At 38.1% G+C, this 25,876-nt stretch overlaps 12 protein-coding genes across 12 annotated transcripts; 7 read left to right on the top strand and 5 right to left on the bottom strand.

Annotated features, from left to right (window-relative positions):
* Positions 1-370: 370 nt before the first annotated feature.
* On the top strand, positions 371-5,227 carry hip3 (histone H3.3-H4 chaperone, HIR complex subunit Hip3; the record flags this gene model as incomplete). Its single annotated transcript, XM_056179381.1, has 1 exon — positions 371-5,227. One exon carries the CDS (start codon positions 371-373, stop codon positions 5,225-5,227), a length of 4,857 nt encoding a protein of 1,618 aa, XP_056036968.1.
* Positions 5,228-5,633: 406 nt separating this feature from the next.
* hip1 (histone H3.3-H4 chaperone, WD repeat protein, hira family Hip1) lies at positions 5,634-8,595 on the top strand (the record flags this gene model as incomplete). Its single annotated transcript, XM_056179382.1, has 5 exons — positions 5,634-5,670; positions 5,744-5,821; positions 5,873-6,065; positions 6,104-6,195; positions 6,239-8,595. The coding sequence occupies 5 exons, from the start codon at positions 5,634-5,636 to the stop codon at positions 8,593-8,595; spliced, it is 2,757 nt and encodes a 918-aa protein (XP_056036961.1).
* A 142-nt stretch (positions 8,596-8,737) lies between these two features.
* Positions 8,738-9,564, bottom strand: tma20 (RNA-binding protein Tma20; the record flags this gene model as incomplete). Its single annotated transcript, XM_056179383.1, has 6 exons — positions 8,738-8,758; positions 8,806-8,863; positions 8,920-9,124; positions 9,189-9,286; positions 9,341-9,493; positions 9,554-9,564. 6 exons carry the CDS (start codon positions 9,562-9,564, stop codon positions 8,738-8,740), a joined length of 546 nt encoding a protein of 181 aa, XP_056036962.1.
* Positions 9,565-9,799: 235 nt separating this feature from the next.
* Positions 9,800-11,827, top strand: cwf4 (Prp19 complex subunit Cwf4; the record flags this gene model as incomplete). Its single annotated transcript, XM_056179384.1, has 1 exon — positions 9,800-11,827. One exon carries the CDS (start codon positions 9,800-9,802, stop codon positions 11,825-11,827), a length of 2,028 nt encoding a protein of 675 aa, XP_056036580.1.
* A 1,608-nt stretch (positions 11,828-13,435) lies between these two features.
* On the top strand, positions 13,436-15,160 carry mub1 (Armadillo-type fold protein; the record flags this gene model as incomplete). Its single annotated transcript, XM_056179385.1, has 1 exon — positions 13,436-15,160. One exon carries the CDS (start codon positions 13,436-13,438, stop codon positions 15,158-15,160), a length of 1,725 nt encoding a protein of 574 aa, XP_056037104.1.
* Positions 15,161-15,768: 608 nt separating this feature from the next.
* On the top strand, positions 15,769-16,179 carry nut2 (mediator complex subunit Med10; the record flags this gene model as incomplete). Its single annotated transcript, XM_056179386.1, has 1 exon — positions 15,769-16,179. The coding sequence occupies one exon, from the start codon at positions 15,769-15,771 to the stop codon at positions 16,177-16,179; it is 411 nt and encodes a 136-aa protein (XP_056035882.1).
* A 70-nt stretch (positions 16,180-16,249) lies between these two features.
* On the bottom strand, positions 16,250-17,163 carry mde2 (meiotic double-strand break formation protrin Mde2; the record flags this gene model as incomplete). The annotated part of the gene is made up of 2 exons (XM_056179387.1): positions 16,250-16,468; positions 16,513-17,163. 2 exons carry the CDS (start codon positions 17,161-17,163, stop codon positions 16,250-16,252), a joined length of 870 nt encoding a protein of 289 aa, XP_056036577.1.
* Positions 17,164-17,848: 685 nt separating this feature from the next.
* Positions 17,849-18,757, bottom strand: lsb5 (actin cortical patch component Lsb5; the record flags this gene model as incomplete). The annotated part of the gene is made up of 1 exon (XM_056179388.1): positions 17,849-18,757. The coding sequence occupies one exon, from the start codon at positions 18,755-18,757 to the stop codon at positions 17,849-17,851; it is 909 nt and encodes a 302-aa protein (XP_056036585.1).
* Positions 18,758-20,362: 1,605 nt separating this feature from the next.
* On the top strand, positions 20,363-21,176 carry sar1 (ADP-ribosylation factor Sar1; the record flags this gene model as incomplete). The annotated part of the gene is made up of 3 exons (XM_056179389.1): positions 20,363-20,485; positions 20,537-20,642; positions 20,833-21,176. The coding sequence occupies 3 exons, from the start codon at positions 20,363-20,365 to the stop codon at positions 21,174-21,176; spliced, it is 573 nt and encodes a 190-aa protein (XP_056036584.1).
* Positions 21,177-21,691: 515 nt separating this feature from the next.
* On the bottom strand, positions 21,692-22,390 carry mug37 (SPBC31F10.05-like, conserved protein; the record flags this gene model as incomplete). Its single annotated transcript, XM_056179390.1, has 2 exons — positions 21,692-21,957; positions 22,009-22,390. The coding sequence occupies 2 exons, from the start codon at positions 22,388-22,390 to the stop codon at positions 21,692-21,694; spliced, it is 648 nt and encodes a 215-aa protein (XP_056036582.1).
* A 567-nt stretch (positions 22,391-22,957) lies between these two features.
* Positions 22,958-24,723, top strand: srb4 (mediator complex subunit Med17; the record flags this gene model as incomplete). Its single annotated transcript, XM_056179391.1, has 3 exons — positions 22,958-23,058; positions 23,121-23,363; positions 23,424-24,723. The coding sequence occupies 3 exons, from the start codon at positions 22,958-22,960 to the stop codon at positions 24,721-24,723; spliced, it is 1,644 nt and encodes a 547-aa protein (XP_056036581.1).
* Positions 24,724-25,016: 293 nt separating this feature from the next.
* On the bottom strand, positions 25,017-25,625 carry ggg1 (glutathione-specific gamma-glutamylcyclotransferase Ggg1; the record flags this gene model as incomplete). Its single annotated transcript, XM_056179392.1, has 1 exon — positions 25,017-25,625. One exon carries the CDS (start codon positions 25,623-25,625, stop codon positions 25,017-25,019), a length of 609 nt encoding a protein of 202 aa, XP_056037166.1.
* Positions 25,626-25,876: the final 251 nt, after the last annotated feature.

Raw genomic sequence — 25,876 nt, forward strand, 5'->3', positions numbered from 1 at the left:
CAAATAAAGTTGGTTCTTTAGCTAACCTATTGTTCTTGGAGGTCTTTTCGTTTACAGATCATTAGTCCTACTTTTTCTTTCCTTCTTCCGGTTTAGTTCTTTTGACCTTTGCCAATTTGCTACAAAGTAGTAAATACTTTTACTTGTTCGATTTGTTGACGAGCATTTTGCTTCTCATTCATTCTAAAACGTTTATCCATAATCCTTAAGAGCACGTACAGTTTTCATGGACTCACATTTTTTACATTTATGATTTTTATGCAATCATTCTTCTAAAAGTGTTTATTTCCGCAATCGTATACGAACTACTTTTTCAATTTGTCCTAAATAATCTTGATTTTGTATTTTTAACCTTTCATTTTTTCTTAGTATGGCTTCCTTTACGCCTTTAAATGCAGCAGGTGAAGATTTGGATAAGGAAAAGCGCACCTTGGAAATTCGGATTGAAGAAGCCCTCCAGATATATCAAAATGCCCTAGTCGCACAAAAAGAAAATGATTGGGACCTTGCTTCCAAAAATTATGAAGATTTGCTCAATCTTCGACTTCTCCGTAAGCCCAACGTTTCTCATCTATCACGAAAGCCCAGAAATAATGCACTTTTGCTCCTACATTATCTTGTTCGAAAAAACCATGGTGAGTTTCTCTTTTCTAGTGCCCTTTCTAAAAAGTTCCCATTCTCCTCTGAGGCGGACGTTATTACTTTATGTCGCCAGGCCATCAATGATTTTTCCATTGCTCTTGCTTGCGATCCCAATGACATTGATTTATGGACCAAAGTGGCCGAGCTGGCAGAAAAATTGCATCTTTCGAGAGTTTTAAGGTTTGCGCTCGAGTCCTCCTTATACACGGGCTATGAGTCTTTTGATCCTGCATTATCTTTAATGAAACCAGATGAGCTGAACCCTGGAAAACTGGCATCCCTCCAAAAGTTATGCTCAATTTTGAAACGATTTCATGTCCAACGTAAAGATATTCCAAAACTCGACTTTTTTACGCTGACTATGTATACACTACCCCCTCATTTCCCTTTCATACCAAATGTCCCTTCTACTCGCCGTTCTCTTGAAGTTTCTGCCAAAGTGAAAGCCGTATCTCTTCCCACAGAATCTTTGCATGGGATCTTAGACTTGATACTAAATCTACTGCGACTTGTAGAAAAGCGTTTACCTTCCTATGCTATGCCTTCCACAACCATATTTCTTATAAATGCCGCTAATTTAACATCACTAAACGATGACCTTGATTCTACTGATTCAGAAGTATGGCCTGAATCATCCGAAAATGTTGTTACAGACGACCTAATATATAGATTGTTTACTAAACAGGATCCTATTTATGCCAATGACATTGTCCCTCCTCCTTTACCATCGATAGCTTCCAAAGGTCCTAAAAGACCAGCCGATGATTCAGAAGTAAGGAGTAGTAAACGTTCACGCGGTCGTGAACCTCGTGTTTCGTCAGAAACAAGTCTTTTCCTTTCCATTTTTAATACACTTGAAGATCTAAACGTGTCATCCACAACAGAAAATCCAGCGCAAGCGAACCCATTCAGTTTTGATGGTATCTTTGAGCCTTACAAAGACCTGTTTGATGAATATCGGCAATTACTTATACATTTTCCTAGCCAGGAAAATGTCAGTGATACTAGCATAAGCGATATGTCTGCAAACGGGGCATTTTCTCAGATGATGCTTTTTGATCTAGCCATGCAAAATTCCCGCAGATTAGAACACATGGAGACGTCAAAAGATTTCTTAAGCAATTTGATTATGAATATAAACAACATGCGAATGGTCCCATCTGAACTTGCAGCTTTTTTCGTCCGCATGATGCTAGAACCCGTAGACGATGAAGCTGAGATTCCTTTATACATGCGTCAATGTTGGGGTAGAGGTTTTAAATCTAAGCTTACGGAGACTGCTATCAAAGTAGAAGATTTGCTATATTCTGTTGTTAAACAAAGTATAGGAAGCAATCGCTCAATTCCATGCGCTCAATCACTTTTTGAAATTTTTCTGGATGATTACTTTCAAGAATTAAAAATAAACACAAAAAATGAAAGTGCGCGAAACGAAAATTCGACGGACATTCTTGAAAGTAAGAAAAGGAGGTGTATACGTTGGAAGTTACTGAGTGGTGAAGTTTTGTGCTTTCATTCTGAATATAATTCTACTGATCCTTTCATCCAGTTGAAAATCAGGTTCGAATGGGCTCGCAACTTACTATTGAGATTGCTAGGGTCTCCCAATGATTCAATCGTTGAAACCTTTTTGAAGATAAAAAACATTCTCATACAACACCACATATCCTTTGAACTTTTGAACAGCCACTGCATGCCTGACATAAATATTGATGTGATCGATTTTGAATTGTCAAAGCTGCAAACCATTGAATTTTTCAACACGCTGTTCATGAATACTAAATTACTGGATTATAATGCAGTAATAGAGAACTTGGAGCCAGTATTGTTATGCAAAGGATCTGTTTCGAATGATAATCAGTCGTATCTAATATCACAGTTTTTGGTAAAGACATCTACGGAGTTCCAAATTCATCTATGGGGCTTACTTAGAGAAGCCTTTAACTCAGCTAATCGACCCTATGAATCTATACTTTGCTCTTTTTATCCACTGCAACTTGTTCTAAAAAGACTTGGTTCTGTGCCCTTCAGTACTCAAAATGCTGACCGCCGAAAGGCTGAATTGCTTGGAATGCTGAAATTAATATCTCACCTTTTACAGTCTATTTGGCATGTCATTCGGAAAACCCCGGAATTATTAGATGGTCTTTCCTTTGAGACAACTCTTGATAATATGAAAGTCATTATCATTTACCTGAAACTTTTCTCCGTATATGCTGGTATAGATGATGTTATTGCTGATGATAGAGTCCCAAAGCCCCTAAACCTTGATTTTGATTCGTATGGTCAAAATGTTAAAGACACTTTACTAAGTTCTTGGTGTATATTCTACAGGCTTTGCGCAAGACTTTTACAGGATGAAATTGTAAAAGTCGAATCAAAAAAGGTACTGCCTAATATTTTAACTTTAATTCATTCACAGTTCTCATTTCGGGGCTATTGCGGTTTTGCGAACGGCTCTTTTTTGGAATTATCGCAGACGGAATGTCAAAAATTGGATGTTTGGGAAAACGAAAACGAAATTCTTCAATGTGTGTTTTGCCGCTTTGGCTTGATGATTGGTAGCGAATACTATCTTCCTCAAGACCATCAGTCTCCTAAAAGAGAATTCTCTCGTGAAGACGCCGTAGCTTTAGTACCTTTTGTCTTAGGGTTTGCCGTAAAGCGTTCACATGGATGGATTATGCCTCGATCTGATCAAAAGCATGCTTTTGAAACAATTTGTGATAAAATTGGGCCTCCTAATGAAGATGTAATGGATATATATCTCAACAAGTCTTCTATAAGCAACTATTTGGAAACAGATATTACTGCGAAACATGTGAAGTTTTCACTTGTTGGACGGAATTTATTAAAACTACAGGAAGTATCATCAAAACATGTTAGTGATACACTTCGTAACATGTACTATTCTCAAGCTCAGGTATTGCTTGGTTATTATAGAGCCAGGCTAAAAGGTACCAGGTGCATAACGGAATTGAACAAGGCAGCCACTTATGCCCTAATGGATTTGTATATAAACCCTTTCCGGCAGGACTCATGGTATACCGCTGCAGTGCTTTATCTTACTTTGGCCGATGAAGAGTTATCGTGGAGTGCAGATTTGATTGGAATGGATGAAGAGCAAATTATCGATTATCAACGAAAGGGCTTACTTTGCTATTTAATGGCTATTTCACTGAAACCTGTTGCAGATGACTCTTACAAATCGCAGTTGTACTTCGATTTTGGAGCGTGCTTTTACTCGATAGCCCGTCCTCCTTTAGAGATGAGTGCTTTTTACTCCTTAGAGAGTCGAGTTATCAGTGGTAGTTCAGGACTATTCAGTGTGCCTTTCAAGGCGATTACTTCAAAGCAAGCTATAGCAATTGCTGCTGATTTCTTGTCAAAATCGTTCAGATTAAAGAAAGATTGGAAAGTTGCAATTATGTTAGCTAAGTCTATACGTAAACTCGGAGATATGGCTACTGCTCTAGAATACTTTGAGGAAGCTACCAATATTGCGCCTAAGAAAGGAGGAAGTGGATCTCAACAAACGTTGCTTTTAGAGCCTCATTATGCATTGCTTTCCAATCTTAGCAAAGCTATTATTGAAAATCTTATGCCCATTAAGATTATATTCCAATATCTGACAAGAATTCATTTTCCACCTAAAAATAATCCAGAGTTCATAGCTGCATATGAACACGAGGAGGACATGGATCCCAATTTGGTAATAAACCAAATCCTTTTAGCAATCCAAGAACTTCGTTCGGTTGACAAACAGTCGTGGCAGCATCGACCAACTTATAGAATAGCTAAGCTATTGGATCATCTTGGGCAATTCGAGGAGGCTAAAAAGGAAATGGAAAAGCTCATATCTTTCAAGTCGTCAGGAAAATCTTTGGTAAATATTTGGAGGACCTATTATGAGCGACCAGGCCGGTATTTCTATTATGGTACTGTCTATAGCAAGTTTTTCATCTCATTACTTTACAAAACAAATGACGATGCAAATTTGCTTCAATTTATGAGGAGGTTTAGAAGGTCTTCTCCCTCAATATATGACCATCGAAACATCTGGCTTAACATCACGAGTAAATATATTAACGACTTACGCGACAATCACTCAATCATTGAACTCAAAGAAGAACAAAGAGAGCTAATGCCAGTCAGTGAATTTAATGTCATATACGAAAAAGTTTCGAATTTGGGTGAGCAACAGTTGTCATTGCTCATACAAGTTTACGAATTACGAAAATTGAATAATGGACTGTATCCTACAACAAAGCTTGACGATTTTTTAATAGATTGCTTTATGGATCTTTATGGAAAAACAATGTCAGCAATTTTGTCTTCGGATCCTGACTTTGTGAAATCTTTGAATGAAAAGAACTCTATACAAGCACAGGAAGGGTCAGCGAAAAATAAAAGCACGAACATTACTCGGAAGGAAATAATATCAAAAATTATTCATATGTGTCGTCCGTCTAAAGATTCAACTAATCGTGAGCTCGCATCAAGGCCATCACAAGCTTCTTTGTCGAATACTTCGTCTTTTGTGGATAATGGTTCTGATATTGAACAAGAAACAGAAGGAAATTAGATACAGAAGGATGAATTTCTTAGAGCTTCCAGTTAGCTATGTGTTGTATACCTTTTAACAATAGAAACAACTGAAAAATACCAAGAGGTTTATATATAGGCGAAAAGGAAAATAAATAAATTAAAGAATAATGTTATTTAGTTTCAAAATACAGTGTAATTTTATAAAACGTTATGATATGATTTGTTCCTTTTCGCACTTGAGGACACAGGATTTCAAGGTTTGTTCACTTGATATATTCGCGAATTTTTATTCCTTCTTGTATTAGTTTTTGTATCGTGAAGTATTCACCCTCAAATTCATTTCCGTATTGACACATTTTAAATTGTTTTGAGTATACGATCCCAGTGTCATAACTGAAGAAAAGCAGCCTCCAATCCTTGCACGTTCCAAGGGTTCAAGATCAATGAAAATTCATAAAATCCCATGGTTAGGACATTTCGGTAAGATATAACAATATGAAAAAGACTTTATAAAATTGGTTTGATGGACCTTAAATTGCTAACATCTCGAAAGACGATCGCGGGCATAGATTATCCATTTTTTCTGTTCACGTACACCCAGATGGATCAAGGATTGCTACTGGTGGATTAGGTAAGCTCACATAAAACAATTGTTTGAAAGTAAAATCGCTAATGTCTGTAGATGGCACCGTTCGAATATGGTCAACCGAAGCAATTCGTTTAGCGGACGGAAATGAGGAATTAAAAGTTCATAAGCAGCTTTGCTGTATGAGCACTCATACTGGTACTGTAACTTCAGTGCGTTTTAGTCCAAATGGGCAATATCTTGCTTCGGGAAGTGACGATCGCGTAGTAATAATCTGGCACAAGGAAGAGTATGTGATAAATTTTCAAAATTGAGTTAACAGTGTAGTGCAATTCCTGGTATTGGTCCCACTTTTGGTTCCAATGAAACTCATATCGAAAATTGGCGCAGCTATCGTCGTCTTTTAGGGCATGATAACGGTATGTATGCTTAGTTGAGTGGTTTCACTAATGGATTATTTAGATATCCAAGACATTTGCTGGAGCTACGATAGTCAATTGTTCGTTAGTGTTGGTCTTGACAGCTCCATAATTGTTTGGAACGGAACGACATTTGAACGCCTCAAAAGAATTGAAGCACATCAAAGTCATGTAAAGGGAATTACCTTCGATCCAGCCGGGAGGTATTTTGCTACCGAAAGCGATGACCGTACAATAAAAGTTTGGCGTGTTAGCGACTTTGCTCTCGAAAAAACTATATCCGAACCGTTCAATAACTCTCCGCTGTCTACATATTTTAGAAGACCTTCATGGTCTCCAGATGGAAAACATATTGCTGCCTCTAATGCTATGAATGGACCTGTAGGATGTGTTTCGATCATTGAAAGAGGGACTTGGACCAGTGATATTAATTTGATAGGGCATGAAGGGCCTGTTGAGGTAACTTCTTTTAACCCGAAACTGTTTAAGGACAGTAATGACAAGCTCGTTTGCATTTTGGCTTGTGGTGGACAAGATCGTTCTTTAAGTATATGGACTAGCGCGACGTCAAGGCCAATGCTAAATTGCCAGAATGTTTGTCAAAAAAGCATCGGAGATGTCTGCTGGTCTCCTGATGGGTTGAGTCTGTATCTTTGCTCCTACGATGGTACACTTCTCGCCTGTACATTTGAGGAACTCGAACTTGGGCAGATGGTCAGTGATGAGGAGATTGCAAGGACTTTGGCAAAATATGGTCACGGTAGACATGGTATTGTTCTACCTGAATCTTCAAAACAACTATCTTTGGAAGAATCAGTTGAAGCTGCTAAATCTCTATCCAAAATAAATAATCAAGAGCCTAATCCGCTACCCTCAGAAATTCCGTCAACTCCTTTTAAAGAAAGTGAATATGGTAAACCTAATTCACCCTCAATCAATATTGAAGCAGTGCCTAAGGTATCGAATCAATCTCCTAAGAAGGCACCAAGTACTGAGAAAGCTACAGTTGAGACTCCAATAAAGAATACTCAGAAGGTTACGATTACAAAAGATGGAAAGAAACGCGTTGCTCCTCAACTGTTGACAACGTTACAAGCAGTCCCTAGTACATCACGTTTGCCGTCAACTCAATTACAACAAAGCAGTGCTCCTCATTTGCCTCCTCAGCAATTTTCTCAACCAGTGAACTCTATACCTAAAGGTGGTGTACCAATTCTAGTAGTTGGGGCTAAGCAAAAACTAACCGAAGATCCTAATACTGGTGAGCAGATTGGGACGGAAGAAAGTAATGCACCTAACATTAATGCCTTTCAGGACTTTCTTCCGAATGCTATAGAAAGAGTCACCGTCATGCCTACAGGTGAGCTTAAAATTCCTTCCTTGAAAGCCGTTGTGGTCACATCGATAGATAATCTAAATCGGTATACTTTGGAAGTTAAAAATGGAAGCAGTGAAAAAAATCCCACTCGTGTTGTGGTTTTAGAAAATGGTAATACAAGATGGATGGATTATCTGCCACGTCCAGTTCTATTATCTACCGGTAGCATACATTTTTGGGCAGTCGCCTGTGATGATGCGTCGTTGCATGTTTACTCCCTTACAGGATCAAGGCTACTTCCACCGGTTATGATTGATTCGAAACCGGTATTTTTAGAATGCAACAACAATTTCCTTTTTTGCATCTGTTCCAACGGAATGGCCCACGCTTGGGATATTCTTAATAAAAAATCTTTATTTAATTCTTGTTCTTTAGCTCCTATTTTAGATTCCGCTACTCGATTACAGAGTGAAGAGCCTCATATAGTGCCACATATCATTTCAGCTAACATAAGTCGCGAAGGCGTTCCAAGCATTAGCTTATCAACTGGACAAACATTTGTGTACTCTAGCCTCATGCTTTCTTGGCAAAGAGTCAGTGATCCCTGGTGGGCGTTCGGCAGTAAGCACTGGGATTCTAATGGATTAGAGAATAAAGACAGACCCTTACGGTTTTATGAGCAACAAACAAACGACGCACTAATGGAGATGGGAAGAGGAAAATTTCTACACAGAATGGTAGAGGATTTTACGCACGAAGAGGGCTATGAAGACTTTGAAAGAATTATGACGATAAATCATTTGGAAAACAGAATCTCATCTGCGCGTTTGTTAAGTTTAAATGACGAGTTTTTGGAGACAAGTGAAAGTTATTGTAAACTATTAATGCAAAGCGGATGCTGGAATAAGTTGGAAGAGTTTTTGGACGAAGTTTACACTGACACAAAGACTACAAGTTTACTTTCTGGAAAGGAACTCGTTGCAAGGATCCTAGTAGCTCTTCGCCAACTCGTGCAAACCGATGCAGAATTCGAGCGCGTAAATAAAACCATACAAAAGTACCCTACTTACTCATTACTTTAAAAATTTCCGAATATTCTTTGCAAATTCATTTTTTTTTATTCCTGCTTGTTGGTGGAAACTTCACATAAAGTTATTTTTATGTTAAACATACTTCTCAATCAACATGACTTGCAAAAATTTACACAATCCTCACGATGTGCATTCAATCTAAAATGGTTTTCCACTGTAAAGGATTAGTAAATGAATTAAGGATCAGTTTTGTAGGCTTACCAAATTATCACCCAAATGATGAACATTTTCAATACCAATTCCCTTATTTGTCTCAATCCTGGTTACGTTGTTAATAAAATGCCATAATACGAATGCTATCCATAATATCCATACATTTCTTTAGCAGTCATCTGTGTGAGACCAATTGCAGCTGGGGCACCTTTTCCCTCAGCCATAATGATTACATATTTATCTTTACCGATATCTTCTGGAAGGTTACCACCCGCAGAAGTAAGGCCAGGAATCATAATGTTGGCACCAGACAAAACAAACTTGATAGCGCCGCGGTCAACGCGAACTTGAGGGAAACCATCAGGGCCTACACAGGTAATTGTTAGAATATTTTCATGCGCTTGCAATAACAAGCAAAATAAAGAACATACACTTGTGAATCAGACGAAGAGAAGGTACCACCGGTCCATCAAAGTGTTGGAAAAGAATTACTTCTCCATTCAAAGCATACAGGAAGATACGTTCCTCACTAGCAACGAAGTGTTAGCTGGTAACTTAAAGTGAAACTGGAGTTAAGACGAACCATTTAATTTGAGTCAGCTGAGATTTTTTGGGAATTAATTCATCAATGACATGCTCAAGTTTAGGAAAGGTCTCAACAAGTTTCGACTTTATTCCTCGTTGAATAGAGGACTTGATAGGTGTGGTTCCTTTAAAATCTTCCTTTGAATTGAATCTAGTGTCAATGTTAGAACAAAATCCAAAAATTATAGACAAAAGCGGTGAAGACACTAACCTTTTGAACATTGTGATTATTAAAATTTAATTTAAAGAGCAAATAATCTATTAATTGCTAAGAAGCCTGAAAATTATCAAGCTGTTTGCAAAGGAGAAGTCTGTCTAGGGTGTTGCTATAGAAGACGCGTCCTGCCCTTCTCGCAACACAAACGATTTAGAATAAGAAAATTACGGACCCTTTCGTATTTAAAGAGGTCATTTATATGATTTTATTAAACAATAGCTGATATAAAAAGGATTTAAGATGGATCCAGCAATTCCCAGGGTAAAAAACAAGAATCCTGCTCCTATCCAAATTTCGGCGGAGCAGTTGTTACGAGAAGCCGTCGAAAGACAGGATGTTGCTTTTGTTCCCCCAAAGGTTAGTATTGCGGACTTGGAAGAGCTTCACGAATTTCAAGGCCGAAAACGAAAGGGGTTTGAAGATGCAATTCGGCGTAACAGGCTAGCGATGGGCCATTGGATGCGTTATGGGCAATGGGAACTCGAACAAAAAGAATATGCGCGGGCGCGTTCTGTCTTTGAACGAGCTGTTGATGTTGACCCCAAGTACATCCCTCTTTGGCTTAAGTATATTGAGTGCGAAATGAAAACTCGTAATATAAACCATGCCAGAAACTTATTTGACAGAGCCATTACATTTCTTCCCCGAGTTGACAAGTTATGGTACAAGTATGTGTATATGGAGGAAATGCTTGAGAACATCACTGGTTGTCGCCAAATATTTGAGCGTTGGCTAAAGTGGCAACCGGACGAGGTTGCTTGGATGAGTTATATTCGATTGGAGCGAAGATATCATGAGAATGAACGCGCCCGTGGTATTTTTGAACGTTTTGTTATTGTCCACCCCGACGTAGTCAACTGGTTACGCTGGGCTCGGTTCGAAGAAGAATGTGGTAATGCTGCGAATGTCCGGGCTGTTTATATGGCGGCCATGGATGCTTTAGGACACGAGTTTTTAACGGAGAAGTTTTTCATTGCGTTTGCCAAATTTGAAATCCGGCAGAAAGAGTATGAGAGGGCTCGTACTATCTTTAAGTATGCCATTGATTTCATGCCAAGGTCAAAATCCGCAGAGTTATATAAGGAATACACTCATTTTGAAAAACAATATGGAGAACAGTCAGGAATTGAATCTATAGTTTTCGATAAACGACGACTTGCTTACGAAACCGAGCTTAAAGAGAATCCCTATGACTATGATGTTTGGCTTGATTTAATTAGACTAGAAGAGAAGACGGGAAATTTTGAAAGGATACGCGAAATGTATGAACAGGCGATCGCAAAAGTCCCTGAAAGTAAAGAAAAAAGGGGATGGTCTAGATACATATACATATGGCTTAACTATGTTTTGTTTGAAGAAATAGATGCTAATGAAGTGGAGAGGGCTCGAAATGTATACCTGCAGTGTTTAAAACTAATCCCTCATAAAAATTTTACGTTTGCAAAACTTTGGATTATGTATGCGATGTTTGAATTACGACAACAAAACATTGATGCGGCTAGAAAGACGTTAGGACGAGCGCTCGGTATGTGCCCAAAGCCCAAGCTTTTTAGGAGTTACATTGAATATGAGGACAGTATTAAGCAATTTGATCGGTGTCGTATTATTTACGAAAAATGGATTCTGTATGATCCAGAGGCCTGTGCGCCTTGGCTTGGCTATGCTAATTTAGAAAATAAACTTGGCGATACTGATCGTGCTCGTGCTTTGTTTGAATTAGCTGTAGCTCAACCTGTTTTGGAGACACCCGAGTTGGTTTGGAAGGCGTACATCGATTTTGAATTTGAAGAAATGGAATATGAAAAAGCAAGGTCTCTATACGAGCGCTTGTTAGAAAATGCTCCTCACGTGAAGGTTTGGATTAGTTTTGCCAACTTTGAAATCGCACATTTGGAGGATGATGACGAAGATCCGCCGAATGATGATACGGCTTCACCTACCGCGGTTGTTCGTGCCCGTAAGGTGTTTGAAGCTGCAATGACAAGTCTTCGTCAACAAGGGTTGAAAGAAGAACGCATCGTTTTATTGGAGGCTTGGAAGCAATTTGAAAGCCTGCATGGAACCGAAGAAACCCGCAAAGATGTCGAGAGACAAACCCCACAGATGGTTACGAAGCGTCGCAGATTGGAAAATGGACTCTTTGAAGAATACTTGGATTACTTGTTCCCAGATACATCTGTGGACCAAGGCGACAAGATGCGCATGTTGTTGGAAAAGTCAAGACAATGGAAGGAAGAAATGGCGAAAAAACAAGAAACTGTCAACTAAAAAAACAATGTGCATTCTTTTGTTGAATAGTCCTGTGTATAAGTACGGATGTTGAGATGAGGTTTAATAAAAATGACTTTCCAGCCCATAAATGAAATCCTATGTTTATTATTTAATGCTTACGCCTGAAGGAAACCAAAAAAAGTGAGAAACCAAGTTGTCAATTGTCGCCTTTCATTCACTCATTTCCATACAGTGTTTATTACAGAGCACAAGGGTCCAGCTCGAAACAACGTTTATTTTCTCTCCTTTGTTGCCGATTTCCTTGTCGTGGTTTCTGAATGACTCATTTGTTTTCGTATGCATCCCAAAGTTGAAGTTCACGATCGGTGTTAAGCAGAAACGGTTCGTTCTTTTGCAAGATAGTGAATTGAAAAGATAAGGAAAATACATAGACCGAGTTAATGTACGATTTCGTTTCAACACATGCATATTTATGCGCCTAACTTCATACATGTAAATAATATTGTTGTAGTTTCCAATAGTATAATGATCAACACTCATAAGCGAATCTGTAGATCCTTTGAAAATTTGCCGTAGCTCCCCACGCCATCCCACTTTAGGGTACTACCCTTCCTCCCCAGGTAGCGAATATCTTCTGAGGCAGCTGCATTGTTAGCAGGGGAAACGTAACTTGCCCTTTGTCTATATTGCCGCCAAAGAAGGTCCCAAACAAGAAGTAAAAAAAAAACGCATTGAAACCATTTTCAACCTTTGTTTCCACTAAAGTCTTATAGAATCATAATTTCATTAGAACAAAAAAAAGAATTGGAACCTTGAAAGACGCAGAACCTTCTGTGTATTTATATGCAAAGTACGTGAAGCGTGCTGCCTATGCTTTCTCAGAAGATTGTTTAATCACATTTCCAATTTCTTTGCAAAGCAGAGATTTTGAATCCTCTAGGATCAGGTTATCTTGCTTATTTATTCATCCGGAAACCAAAGACTTATAAGAGGACTTTGGTTGGCATCAAGGATTTATAAACTATAGTGACTTGAGTTTCGCAGGTTTCCCTATTTTCTTTCAGTCTTGTCTTTCGATTATTCAAAGAGGTGGCTGTTTTTTACATTGACTATCGAAACATTTATTTTTTCTTTGACGCTCGTGATTTTTTTTAATCTCCAACCTTAAAACTTCTCTGGTGAAGGTAAACTTGATTTTATTAACCTTGCGTTTTTTTTCATACACCTGCTTATACGATCGACCCAAAAACTTGGCAAACGACTGCTCTTTCTGGAGGAACACACACGCCTCTTGAACTTCTTTGACTCCAATATATTTAAAAAAAGAACATTTAAAACCTTTGAGTCATATTGAATAGCACTTCCCTTAGTTCCTTTGATACTTCCCCTATCCTTCATAAAAGCCCCTATACTTAAACAACCTTGCTTTTTGGAGTTTTGCAGGTTTTTGTTTAAATTTTCCCTTTCCTGTGTGTCTGTAACCATTACATTCGTTTTCATCTTGTTTGTGGCTTCTTCTTTTACTTCGTCTCGTTACCCCATTGTTTATTTTCCGCTAATTTCTTTCTTATTTTTTCGCATCTATTTATTTTTTGATTTATTAAACTGCTTATCGTTACTTTCCTTTGACTAATAATCTACAAAATGAGAGAATCCAATGTCAGCGTTGTTTGGAACAATAGAGCCTCCGTTACGATCAACACGGTTTTGTATGACCGGCGGGCTCTTGACTGTGATTCAGAAATGGCGCTTATGAATTCCTTGAGTCATCTTGCGTACTTAACGTCCACTTCACCCAAAATCAGAGAAATATTAACCATAGACGGTGGCTTAGTTCGTTTGATGAATATTTTGCGAGCTGGAAGAGGACAAACGTTTGCTCGTATGACTATTTGGCAGCTAGCCTTGCAATGTGTCGTCAATGTCGGTATCCGAGGTTCTGAAGCTATTAGGATCCGTGTTGTTGAAGCAGGAATCGTTCCGATCGTTGTGACACTCTTGGATGATTTTTTGTTTGCCCTTGAATCTGTGGTTCCTTCTACGAATCGACCACCAGTTGCTTTCACATCTGTTTCCACGCCTCCACCAAACAACTCTTTAGCTCCGTTAGACTCAAACTCCATGGATGCGATTACTGAAAATAACTCTCCTTTAAATTCATTATTTGTAGGCAGTGAGTCCTCTTCTCCTCACCTGAATAACACCTCTGGACGGAGGAACATTGCTATTGAGGTTAGAGACAACGATTTTCAAAATCGAACTCGCTCGACAAACCGCGAAGATACTGGACGAGAATTTACAGAGACCGGTTCTTCCCAGGGTCATTCTGCTGTCTTTCCCCAAGACGCATATGGTGATTCTCAAGTCCAATCTCCATTTACCCTTCCAAGATTGCCATCTTCAACCTCAACTACGTCCTTGTCTAACGAAAATATCAATCCCGCCTCATCCCCTTCTTCCCCAAATTTGCCCCAAAACCCAGCTGTTTCTGGAGGCAGCTCAAATCCCGAAACTGCTTCTTCTGGTCCCTCTGATTCTTCAAATCTCTTCACACCTTTACCTGTAAACCCTTTAAATTCAGTCCAAGAATCGTCTCGTGTATCAGATCAATTATCTATGTCCATAGCTCAGCAACAGGCAATCATTCGCCGACGCCGTGCTCAGAGAGCAATATCTATTCCAACTCCCTTAGTATTGTTCGAAGCACGACGATTAGAAAATACTGCGGACTTTCAAGGAATTGCTTCTTTTTTCGATAATTTCGACAAAAAAATTAATAAGCTCCCTAGGGAGGAGGATATACTTTACGGGTTGCAAATCTTGGCATATACAAGTAAAAATTACTTCCACTTACGCTCCCATTTTGAAGCATCCAAAGACGTGCCTGGCTTACGCATGTCACCCTTGCGCAGTGGGAACAGAGTATGGAATACATTTCAGCTTGTTGAGCAGTTTACCTTAAAACTGTATCCTCCCCAAATTCAGTACTGGGCTAGAGCTATAATGAACAATTACTGTCGAAAGGATGAAAGCCGTGGTGGAATTCGTCGTTGCGCAAGTTTACAATGCAATAAATGGGAAGAACATAGTCGACAATTTGCCAAATGCAGGCGTTGTCGTCGTACAAAATATTGCAGCAAGGAGTGTCAGCAACAAGCATGGCCAGGACATAGTCGGTGGTGCCGTGTGATCCACAAAGATGTTCGATCTTCTAGACGAGACATTGGAAAGCAAGCTTCTCAAACGTCGGGAGCGGAAGTTGAATCAGAACCTCTTACAACGAACTCTGGTGTCGTGATACCTAGTAATACTCCAGAAGCGACTGACGCCAACTCGTCAACCGCAACTATACAAAACTCTAATACATAAAAACGTTCGTTATGGTTCTTAGAAATTACTCCGTTCCACAATCCATGCATATTGAGAAGTCTATACTGTTGTCTGCGGCAAGAGTACAGCTTTGCTCACTTGGACCATTCAAGGTACCTTTCCTGGATTAAAGTATCTTCTGCTAATGATTTATTCTATCTCAGTTTTTGGGGTTTCACAAATTACTACTTTTCCTTAGTTCACATTAATGTCTAGTATGACTTTATTAAACGTAATTTCTTATACCTATGTTGTTAGTATTCAGTCCATGTTCATGTAAGCTTTAGAATCAATTTATCACGTAAAATTTAATAAAGTAATGATCAAAAAATAAACAACCCTGACATTCCTTTGTTTTTCTGCATTCACTTTTTGATATTGCTTTTACTCAACAGACCCACACACTTCCCACTACAACCAGAAAAAAGGCCATAGGCGTAGAAGCAATCTTTACAACACTGACGGAAAAGTTGGCATCACTACGTTACGATTCTATCGGTAGATTAAAACTCATAAATCCTATTATACTGTTTCCTAACTGCATCTCTTACTAAAAGAACTTTGAGCTAGTTTGCCTTGCGACAAATAATAAATTGCTGCAGCAAACAATGGCCTCGAACGAATTAGCGAACAAATTGGAAGACACAACTCAATCATTGTATGATTTGGCTTTGGTAATTTACAATTTGGAAGATACGACTCCTCCAGATACTATTCCAGAAAATATTAGCACATTGGTGAGTCATCTTAGGGCACTTCCTAAGATTGCTAATAAGGCAAACGAACCGATTTCTCAGGATGTGCTAGATTATGTTGAACAAGGTAGAAATCCTGACGTATACGCTCGACAATTCAGTGAGCTAGTTCAAAAAGACAATCAATATGTGCATGGAAAATTTTTAGCTATGGAAGAGTTTCAACAAACTCTGGCTGAAGAAATTGCTTCTGCTTATCCCAACCTACGAAAGGATGTGGATGAAATTCTCGCACAAGGTTCTAAACAAGGCGACGCTTCTTAATAAACGGTGGAGAATCACACTTTGTAGGAAGCAAACTCAGCACTCCTTTTTTATGCTTAATTTTGATCCGTTATGTATTGAGTACTTCTTCCAAAAGCTGAATGCACAGTGACCGTTCTTCCGCTGTTTTTGGGATGTAATGTGGATCCATCAGGGTTTTTAATAGAGGAAAGTTGGAGAAGTTGTTGCTTTGAAAAGTCTTCTTTTTGGCTACAGCCGAGTAATCTTGCTTTTTGTGTTGGGATCGGGAGCCGAACACATACAAGTAGTCTCTCACTTCATCATCATCCTAACAGTCAAATTAGTATTTCTTTGTTGATTTGGAGCGCTTACATAGATAATTACGACCTTCTCTTTGGGGGACGTTGAGTTTGATTTGTTTGTTTTTGTATATGTGGGACAGGGAATTTTTCCGCATGGGTCCTGTTTTGCGCTTTTCAAATGATTCCCATAATTCTTGTATTCTTTTTCGTACTTTTGGCTGGTAGAACTGTCTGTTGATGAAAATGGTGTAAGTTGAAAATGCAGGCTATTCCCAAAAGTTTCATGTTCATTATACGAATTTAATGATTGACTTCCTGGAAGGCTGGTGGTAGGCGTTTGCATCTTTGACCTATCGGTGTCTCTGATGATTATATCTTCTATATACATTGGTGCCGATGGGTAAACAGTATTAGCATCGATGGGAGTATGAGTGTTTTTTCTCTTTAAAAAGTTTTGTAGCTTTTCAGGTGTTTCATAGTTCTGTTTAATATGTTTTTTTGGCTGTATAGGACATAGTCTCTTCGGTTCTTTTTCTGAGCGCTTCCTTTTCGTGTTGGGGTATTTTTCTGTTTTAGACGTTCTATTATCGGATAATATATCGAAGGCTGTGAGTCCTTGACCTTGTCCCTTGTTTGCTTGATCAAATGATTTTGCAAGTGCAGACTCATCTTGCAACTCAGAGGAGAATAGTCTATGATTGAAGGCCGCTAAACAATTCATTTTGTTGTTTAGTTTATTATTTTTTTAGCGTATGCTTGGAAATAGCTAACGTCGATATGTTTGGATGTGGTGAAGATGGGAAGGTTTGTTTACATATTTCCAATAGCATGAAACATCTATGTTAGATAGACCAGGAAGAAATACGGGAAATGAATATTTGCGAATGAAATAAATGATTTATTGTTTTTGATTTATTAAAAAATAAATGGCTATATGCGTTGAATTGATGGAATTAGGGTCATGTGCATCTTCCCAGAACTCTTTCTCAATGAGAGGAGATATAAATCATAAAACGAGAAAGGACTAGAGCAAAAACGAATAGAGAAAAGTGAACGGTCTTTGGCTATACAAACTACAATAAATAGTCAATTAAAACTTATGTTTTGCAGGCAAATACGACGAAGTAAGATTGTAAGAGAACGATAAATTTATTCATTAGATCAAGTATACTTTGGAACAAGCGTTGTATTCTATTCATAAACAAAACATAACAGCAACATATAATAGTCAAAACGTAAGACAGACTCACTACATTCATAATTGTATAGTTGCTGAGTGAATAATAGAGCGTTATATGTAGATGATGGATTAGGCGTAATCATAAATTATTAGAAGGAGAACTCTCAGATGGAAAAAAGAAAGAGATGGAGACTCAAACACGTAAATTAAAGATACATATACCTCATTAGTCTGTGCGGTTCAAGTCACTAAAAGGGTTATTGGCGTCCAGATCCTCCTCTGTTTGAGAAATTGTATCAGAAACATCGGAACCGGATAAGTAGGACGCACTGTCGTCTATGGGATGAGAGCCAGAATCGCTTTCAAAATCATCATCTTGATGCTCACTATGGCTCGTCTTTTCTTTGTACGAATCAATGGCTTGAACAATTTCATCGTTCGTTTTCAACAAATTTGCAAGCCACATCTCATCTTGAATGGCTTCAATATATCTCAACAAGGGACGATGGCAGCGTTTACAATCAACGTAATACATCATAATCTGTTTGTTACGAGCGGGATCTTCGCGATGAGGATTTATTTGAGCAAGTGTGTTTGACAAGTTGGTGGCCGCCATATTAGAAGAGACGATTAAGCGCTCGAGTACAGGTGCAAGACGCTTCATATTGATTGGTTGTTGCTGACGATTACCCATGGGAGGCATTTTAGAAGGAAGTTTCTTAGCCAAGCCGCTCAGGTTTTCCATTCCTCGAACTTTAGAGTATTCTGAATGCCATAATTTGATTAATGAGTAAGCTCGGATTCGCACCTCCTTTGGATAAGCTGGGCTTGTTGCACATAAAAATATACGCTGTTCCAATTTTTCATCCGAAAAGTTTTCCACAAAGTGTGATCCTGCGTTTTCAATTAATGCTTGGAGAACAAGCAAAGCTCGAATCTGTTCACTACGTTCACCATACTTTAACTTTTTACGGAGTGTACGTGCTGCTTCCTTCGGTCCAGTAGAGGTAAGCCCGACCACCTCTGTCAATTCAACAATTCCAGATAGGTCATTATCGTTGCGACTACCAACAGTCATTTTGTCGATATATGTAGTTACCGCTGTAACTGGTTTAGAGTCACCGAATAACAGCATTTTTCTAGATTAAACAAAAAAAAAAAAAAAAAAAACGAAACGAAACGAAGTGAGGATGATTCAACTTGAGATGAAACTCGGGCTACTTTAGAACAGTACTAGATCTGATGGAATTTTGATAGAAAAGTCGAAAAGAAAGTCGCACGTAAATTTTTGACTAGAGAGAAAATTATTTATCCTGAAGCTATTTGCCTTGATGAGAACTTGTTCTATTTAAGATGTTTCGAAGAAAATACACATAGACGCAGAAGGGACGTTGAGTGCGTCGATGATATGGATAAGATGAATTTCTTACATTCAGTTCAAGCTTCATAGATTACTTTTATGATAAAGATGAATTAATATAAATGAAATAAGAAAATAATAAAACTCGACGGATATATGGTTTTTGAGAATTGGTTGGCTAGTCAAGTGTAACAAAAAACAAGCATAACAAAAACCCTTGACTATCTTCAGGAGCAATGGCCGTACACATTCTTCTCAGTTGTTTGTTTGACGGTGTCCAAAGAGCCGAATGTACACATGCTAAACAGCTTGTGCAAACAATTCAGATCTTTCGCATGCAGAGTAGAATCCCTCAAGCACCTCACAGAAAAGAACAATAACTGTTTAGTATGAGAAACAATCCTTTTTTCTCTATTTTTTTTCTTATTGCACCCAAAAAATAGCTCCTGTCATAAGAAGTCCTATGGCAATAACTTTCTTCGGTTTACACAGACATTAGAGTCAACAAAGACCCACTCTTAATTCCTTTTCTTATGGTTTTATCCAACAACTTTGATATCCCAAATATCCGAATCTTCGTCGTAAAGGTAAACATCTCTTGGCTTCAAGGGTTATGAGAGTCATGAAAGTTAGAGTGAAACATGATCCTTAATAGCATGCTCAGACTAGGAAAAATGTAGCTTTGTCAAGTTTAAAGGACTATTCACGCCGCAATGAAAGGAAGGTTTCGTTCCTCCGTCCTTGCTTTTTCAATAAGTAGCCATCTAGTAGACTAGAGTTTAAACATTCTTTGTTATATTTCATTCTAGATCTCTTATTTTGTTTTTATATGCCTGAAGGTGTCACGAAAGACCTCTAAATTAGCATTAGCAAGCCATAGGCAAGCAATGAAGCAACCGTATGAAAGACGTATAAACAACTTCATAAGAACAACAATAAATTAAAAATGTTGTATAACAAAGCAATGGGCCTTTACTGTAGGAGAAAACGAGTATTTTGGAGGAAGGGCAAGCAAGTCTCATAAAAGTCAATTGTCGAGGGCTATGCAATCATCGTTTTCTTTCTTGTATGCATCGTTTAGTTTATTTGTTTATTTGAAAGATAAAATGGTAATGAAGAAGTGCAATATGAACCCATAATCCTTTTTTTAAAATATCATAGAAATGTTTCCCTTTGACGTTAAACTTTTTTAGAACCCTTATTACATTAAAGAAATTTCAATGAAAATGAACTTGTGTTTCTACCAAGAATTCTTATCACATTCTGAACATTTGGTTTACGGAAGTGTATGTAACCTCATACTGAAGGTCGTCCTTTGCCAACTACCAACGTTTGTTGTAAATCTGCAAAAGTTTGTACAATTTCGAGATAACTAGCCTAATGTTCATTCTTAATTGGTTCTATGATGCTCTAGCTGCTCTTGGTCTTGTAAATAAGCATGCCAAGATGCTGTTCTTGGGTTTGGATAATGCTGGTAAAACTACATTGCTTCACATGCTAAAGGTAGAAATGCGAAATCACAAAAAACGTATATTGTTACTAACTTTGAAATAGAATGATCGTTTGGCTGTTATGCAACCAACATTGCATCCTACATCCGAGGAGTTAGCTATTGGAAAGGTTCGCTTCACAACCTTTGACTTGGGCGGTCATCAACAAGGTAAGTATTTTTTATCATTATACGAACAGACTGCTTGTTAAAATTTGGAGGTCCTAGCTATGCGTGAAGGGTACCCTATGATGGCACTGTGTATTGTTGTAAAGAAAACAGCTATGGAATCTAATCAAGTCTTTTTTAATTTATTTCTTTTCTAATGCTTTTGAAACGATGAATCTAACTTTTTGTTTAGCTCGCCGTCTTTGGAGAGACTACTTTCCCGAGGTAAATGGCATTGTGTATCTCGTAGATTGCTGCGATTTTGAGCGACTTTCCGAATCTAAAGCAGAGTTGGACGCTTTGTTGGCTATGGAGGAGCTTGCCAAGGTTCCTTTCTTAATTCTCGGTAACAAAATTGATGCTCCTGGTGCTATTTCAGAGGATGAATTGAAGGCTGCTCTTGGCTTGTACCAGACTACTGGTAAGGGAGTTTCCAAGCCCATTCCCGGCATTCGTCCCATCGAAGTTTTTATGTGCTCAGTTGTCCTTCGTCAAGGATATGGAGAAGGTTTCAAGTGGTTGGCTCAATATGTTTAAATTTCCAGATCATATTCTACTGATTTTCAGTTACATTGGCTAATATCTTTCTGCTTGATTCTTCTTTATCATTCTATTATGTTGTCTATTCCACTCATGTCTCAAGGATAGTTGGATTACCGATTGCTCCTTCAGAGTGGTTTTCTTTCGATTCTAGATTGTTTTAATGTTTACTTTGGTCTAAATCCGCTGTGTAGATTCTTTGTGTACACGTTTCTCATTGGGCTATACAGATCTACTGGTTTAAAATAGTCGCAGACATCTTGCGATTTTCAATAACTGATTGATTATTATTTTCAATAGACCGGTTGATGCTTTGTTTTACCTTTTAGCTACATTTATTAAGTTTTTTCATACTTAATGACCGGCGTCCACTTACAAAAGTCGTGTGGATTGTGTCTCAACTGTGAAGTTCTTAGCCGTAGAGTTCATATTTAAATCTATTACTTAGGGATAAAATGAATCCCTTTTTATTCGTTAAAGTTTCATATCTCCTTTATTTAAATATGTTGGGTTTACATTCGTTCGTAACAAGTCATGCGGTAGGTTTCAATTAGTTCATCCGTATCTGTACTGCTTACGTGCATTATTTTTAAAAGTTTCTCTGAGCAAGCAGCATTTCCTACAACTCGCACTAAAGAGTCCTTTTTCAACATAAAGGGCGTAATCGATTCTTTCGTAAATAGCTTAGCATAGATGCATGGAGACTTACCACCTCGAAAGGCATCCTCCAATTCTAATAGGATAGTGTTTCCAACAAATTTGTGAGAGCGAACTTTACCTTTAAATTTGTGTTAGCATATTCATCTGGCTACACGTATTTGTGCATTACCAAAAAACTCGACGACAATCAAAGAGGTAGAAGGACGCGAACGGTACACCTTTAACAATTCGCCTACTCGAAAGCAAGTTCGTAAAAAAGAGCCCGAATGAAAACCACGTAGTCCCTCATCTTCTGTTTTCATCTCCTTCACTGCTGGAAATGGTCCTCGCACCAGTATGTCCAGAGAAGGTTTTGGAGTAGGATTAATTTCTTTATTCTCATACAGTATTAAGTTCTCTGAAACTTGGTTCGCGTTCAGCTGTAGATTTTGCTTCTTCATTTCAGTACTGTCTTGAAGCAATTTCTTTTCTGGTAAACAATTCTTTTCAAACCCATCCGAATCCTTTAACCTTTTGAATTCTTTAGTACCAAAGCTACCTGAACGTTTCATTTCAATTTCTTGACGCGTTTAATATGTTACTAACGTAAGTAAGATAAGTTGGGATGGGAATTCCAAAGCATACGTATATTTCACAAAGCAAACAAGTGAATATAATTGAATGAGCTGTTTTATTCAAATAAATTGTTTTTTGAATAAAATGTCAATGCGAAAGGATACCATCAAATACACAGTAATGAACCACTATACGCGAGTGTTGTAAACTTTTGGCACACTGTAGCTTCCTTATAATAAAAAATGTAAATCTTAATAAGTAAAACCCGATCATGCTAAACTGTATCATACAAGACGATACCACAAACGTGTTTCAAACTCATTCACGTTAGCCTCTGTCTCTTCTTATAGAAGACATTTATCTTTTTTCAAGAGCATATATACTTTTTTGCTCGCTAGTTGAAAGAGAATTATTGACCGTTCCCATGAAGTGTTGATTGTCAATTGTTTGGCAGTAACCAAGTAGAAGCACAATTCTTTGTGGTAGGTCCTTTCAGTCGTTAAGTATATTTATCATTACATTTAAAAGAAGAAAACTTTAAAACAAACTTTTTGGTGTGATATATGGATCAATCTTCAGCACAAGATGAAAATAGCAAAATGGATGCAACACCCTTGCCAGTCAGTCTAAATCCTGAGGTAATAGAATCGAGGAATTTGGCGCCGTAAGTGAAACTCCTAAAATGTGATCTATAAGTTCTTTTTATTGACCCTTTCTTTTGTCTAGTGAAATTGACTTGCCTCAAATTTTTCAAAAGATTGTCCAGGATAGAGGGAATTTTAGAGATTTGGATGAAAATGAATTAGAAAAGCAATTAGAGGACGAGCAAGATTTTACGAAGACATTTCCTGGTAAACAAGATCCTTACTATGGTTTTACCATTCTTCCAACCCAGCAAGAAGCCAATGACGTTTCTCCGGGCTCTACGAATGTTCATGATCACAAAAAAGAACTTATAGATCACATTTTGTAAGTCTCCTTAGTTTTGTTCTATCTCCGTCAATTCGCCGTACTAATCTTTTGACATAGGATTGCTCAAAATGAGTGCTCGCTAGCGCTTGATATGACTTCTTTACTTCTTTCGAAGTATAAGCAATCTAGTTCGGATACAATTTCGCCTTTTCTGAAATCTACTGTTCCTCCTGGATCACTAGGATTGGAGCGATGCCATCCTCCTGAAGTAAAAGAGTCCGATAATGTTCTAGCTATGTGCTGGAAAAGAAAGTCCTTACATTCTTCAAAGAGTCTTCTTGCTGATGCCAAGGAAAGATTATCCAAAGTTGTGGATTCCGAGCGTGAGTACTTTCAGATGTTGTCCAACGTTAGGGATTCATCGTGGCCTCTTGTACTGAGCAACAAGAGAGGTAATTATGATGTTTCGATACAATATAGTGCCATAGGTGGAACATCTTTAGGTCTCGGATTAATCAGGAAGGATCAAGCAAAGCAAAGCTATAACTTTGAGACTGGACTTGCACATGAAAAAGCGAACTTGCGTGTTGATTTAGTATCAAGTAGCGGAAAGGTTATTGCATCTTCAAAATGGAATTGGAATTGGGGAATACAAGAAGAAGACCCATTGTTGGTGAAAATACAAAGTGCTCAACGAGTACTGCTAGAAATGGATGTTTGGAGCGCACTGCTACAGGAAGCACAAATTTGTGAAAATCAAGGCGTGGTGTTTACTGGGGATACTATTTTTCTATCCTGCAATTCGGAATTTTCATTGCGAATTTCCCTTGATACCGGTGCAGAAGACATTAGACAGAGTTCGGAAGACGATTCAGATCAAGAACAAGGAGAGGAATATGATGAAGAAACTAGAAGATTTTTACAAAAATGCTGTAATGCTGCCAACGCGATTACACAGATTTTATTCTTACAGTATTGCCGAAATCCTACCAGAAAATTACAGCAAGCGGAATTGGCAATGGTTATCGACCCTTCGGCTCCTCAAATAATTCGTCCTCTCATATTCTACTACGCGATTCACGAGGAAGCCCGTCAGTTTCAAAAGTGGTTACAAAATGAGGGCATAAAATTCGAGTATTTACCCTCTTACCCTTGGGAAACAGCGAGAGACTTTACAACGTTTGAATCTTCTTTACTGACAAATCGCATCAACTTGCAGTGGTACCTTGATCTTGGTTTTTCTTTAAGCGCTAATATTCAGCATAACCCGACTATGCATGGAACCGAAAAAACCGTATGGAAGTACAAAGATGCCTATAACTATTACAAATTCTCTTCCGTAAAAAATTTATGTCAATACATTGAGCATGCACGGAAACAAAGGGAAGAAATGGCTTCGAAAACTAATGAAGAATAATCAACATTTACGTGGTATGTGATTCAATATGAATATAATACATATATTTATATATATATAATTAAGAGGACCATTAATAGTGTATGAAGTCGTTTAAATAGTTATCAAACGTTTGATGTTTATCTTGATTGCAAAAAATGAAAATTAGTTTTTTTTAGGGTAGCACTTATTTGTTGAGAATCTATGAAATGTAAACACGTAACCAAAACATAAATGATAGAAAAGAACTTCAACTACCATCCCTACAACTTGGGCTTGAACGGCAATATGAAATTTTGATGTTCAACGTTTTGTTACAGCATTTGAAGCTTATTTTTGACTGCTGCTTCTAATTTGTACACATGGGTATCTTTAGACTCAGGTGAAAGATGGCGAAGAGCATTGGCAAGCTCAAAAAGGTAGATATAGTTAGGTCCACTTTTTCCTTTCCGGGTAGAAATAAGATCTGATAATTCCTCAATTGTTTCTGACGGTTGGAACTGGGGACTATTTGAAGTGCCCACGTAAACGAGACAATGTTCAAGGATAGGTTTTTTATCTCCAATGTGAGCATACACAGGGACATCATGAGCAGTGTAGCCATTGACTTCTCGATCGTCCAAGTATGCTCTGATTTCTTTTGCGAAGGGAGCAGGAATACGAAATGCCATTCCCCAGCATCCTTCATCATAAGGTGTTTGAGCCCAATCCGAAAACTTTTCCCATTCTTCGTAAGGAATCAGGGTCAACACACGCCCTGGTTTCTCCACGGTACCTCGATGATCCTCACTTTTCATCCAAAGTCGTCGAACATATCCCCGAAGGTAGCATGGAATGCTTAAATCATATTTCGGCGGGGGGTGCCAAATCAAGGAACCATATCCAAATATCCAGAAACTTCCTTCAGGAGACAATGTTTCCATCTTCTAAACTAAATCATCAAGTCGGCGAACGATGAATTTCCCAAAGATGAAAAAATTGAATCTTGGGTAGGAAATTTGCAGTAACCTACATAGGAGGGTGACTAAACTCATAAGCAAGCGGAATGAAGGTCGTTAAATACATTTCAAAGATGTGGAAAAGGTAGAAAATAGTAGATATAAATCAAAATAATTCATTCTTTGGGTATCGTAAGCGTTCCATGAAAAGAGGAATTAAGGACGTAATTCATGTA

This window comes from Schizosaccharomyces osmophilus, chromosome 1, assembly GCF_027921745.1.
Source record: "Schizosaccharomyces osmophilus chromosome 1, complete sequence".
Lineage (NCBI taxonomy): Eukaryota > Fungi > Ascomycota > Schizosaccharomycetes > Schizosaccharomycetales > Schizosaccharomycetaceae > Schizosaccharomyces > Schizosaccharomyces osmophilus.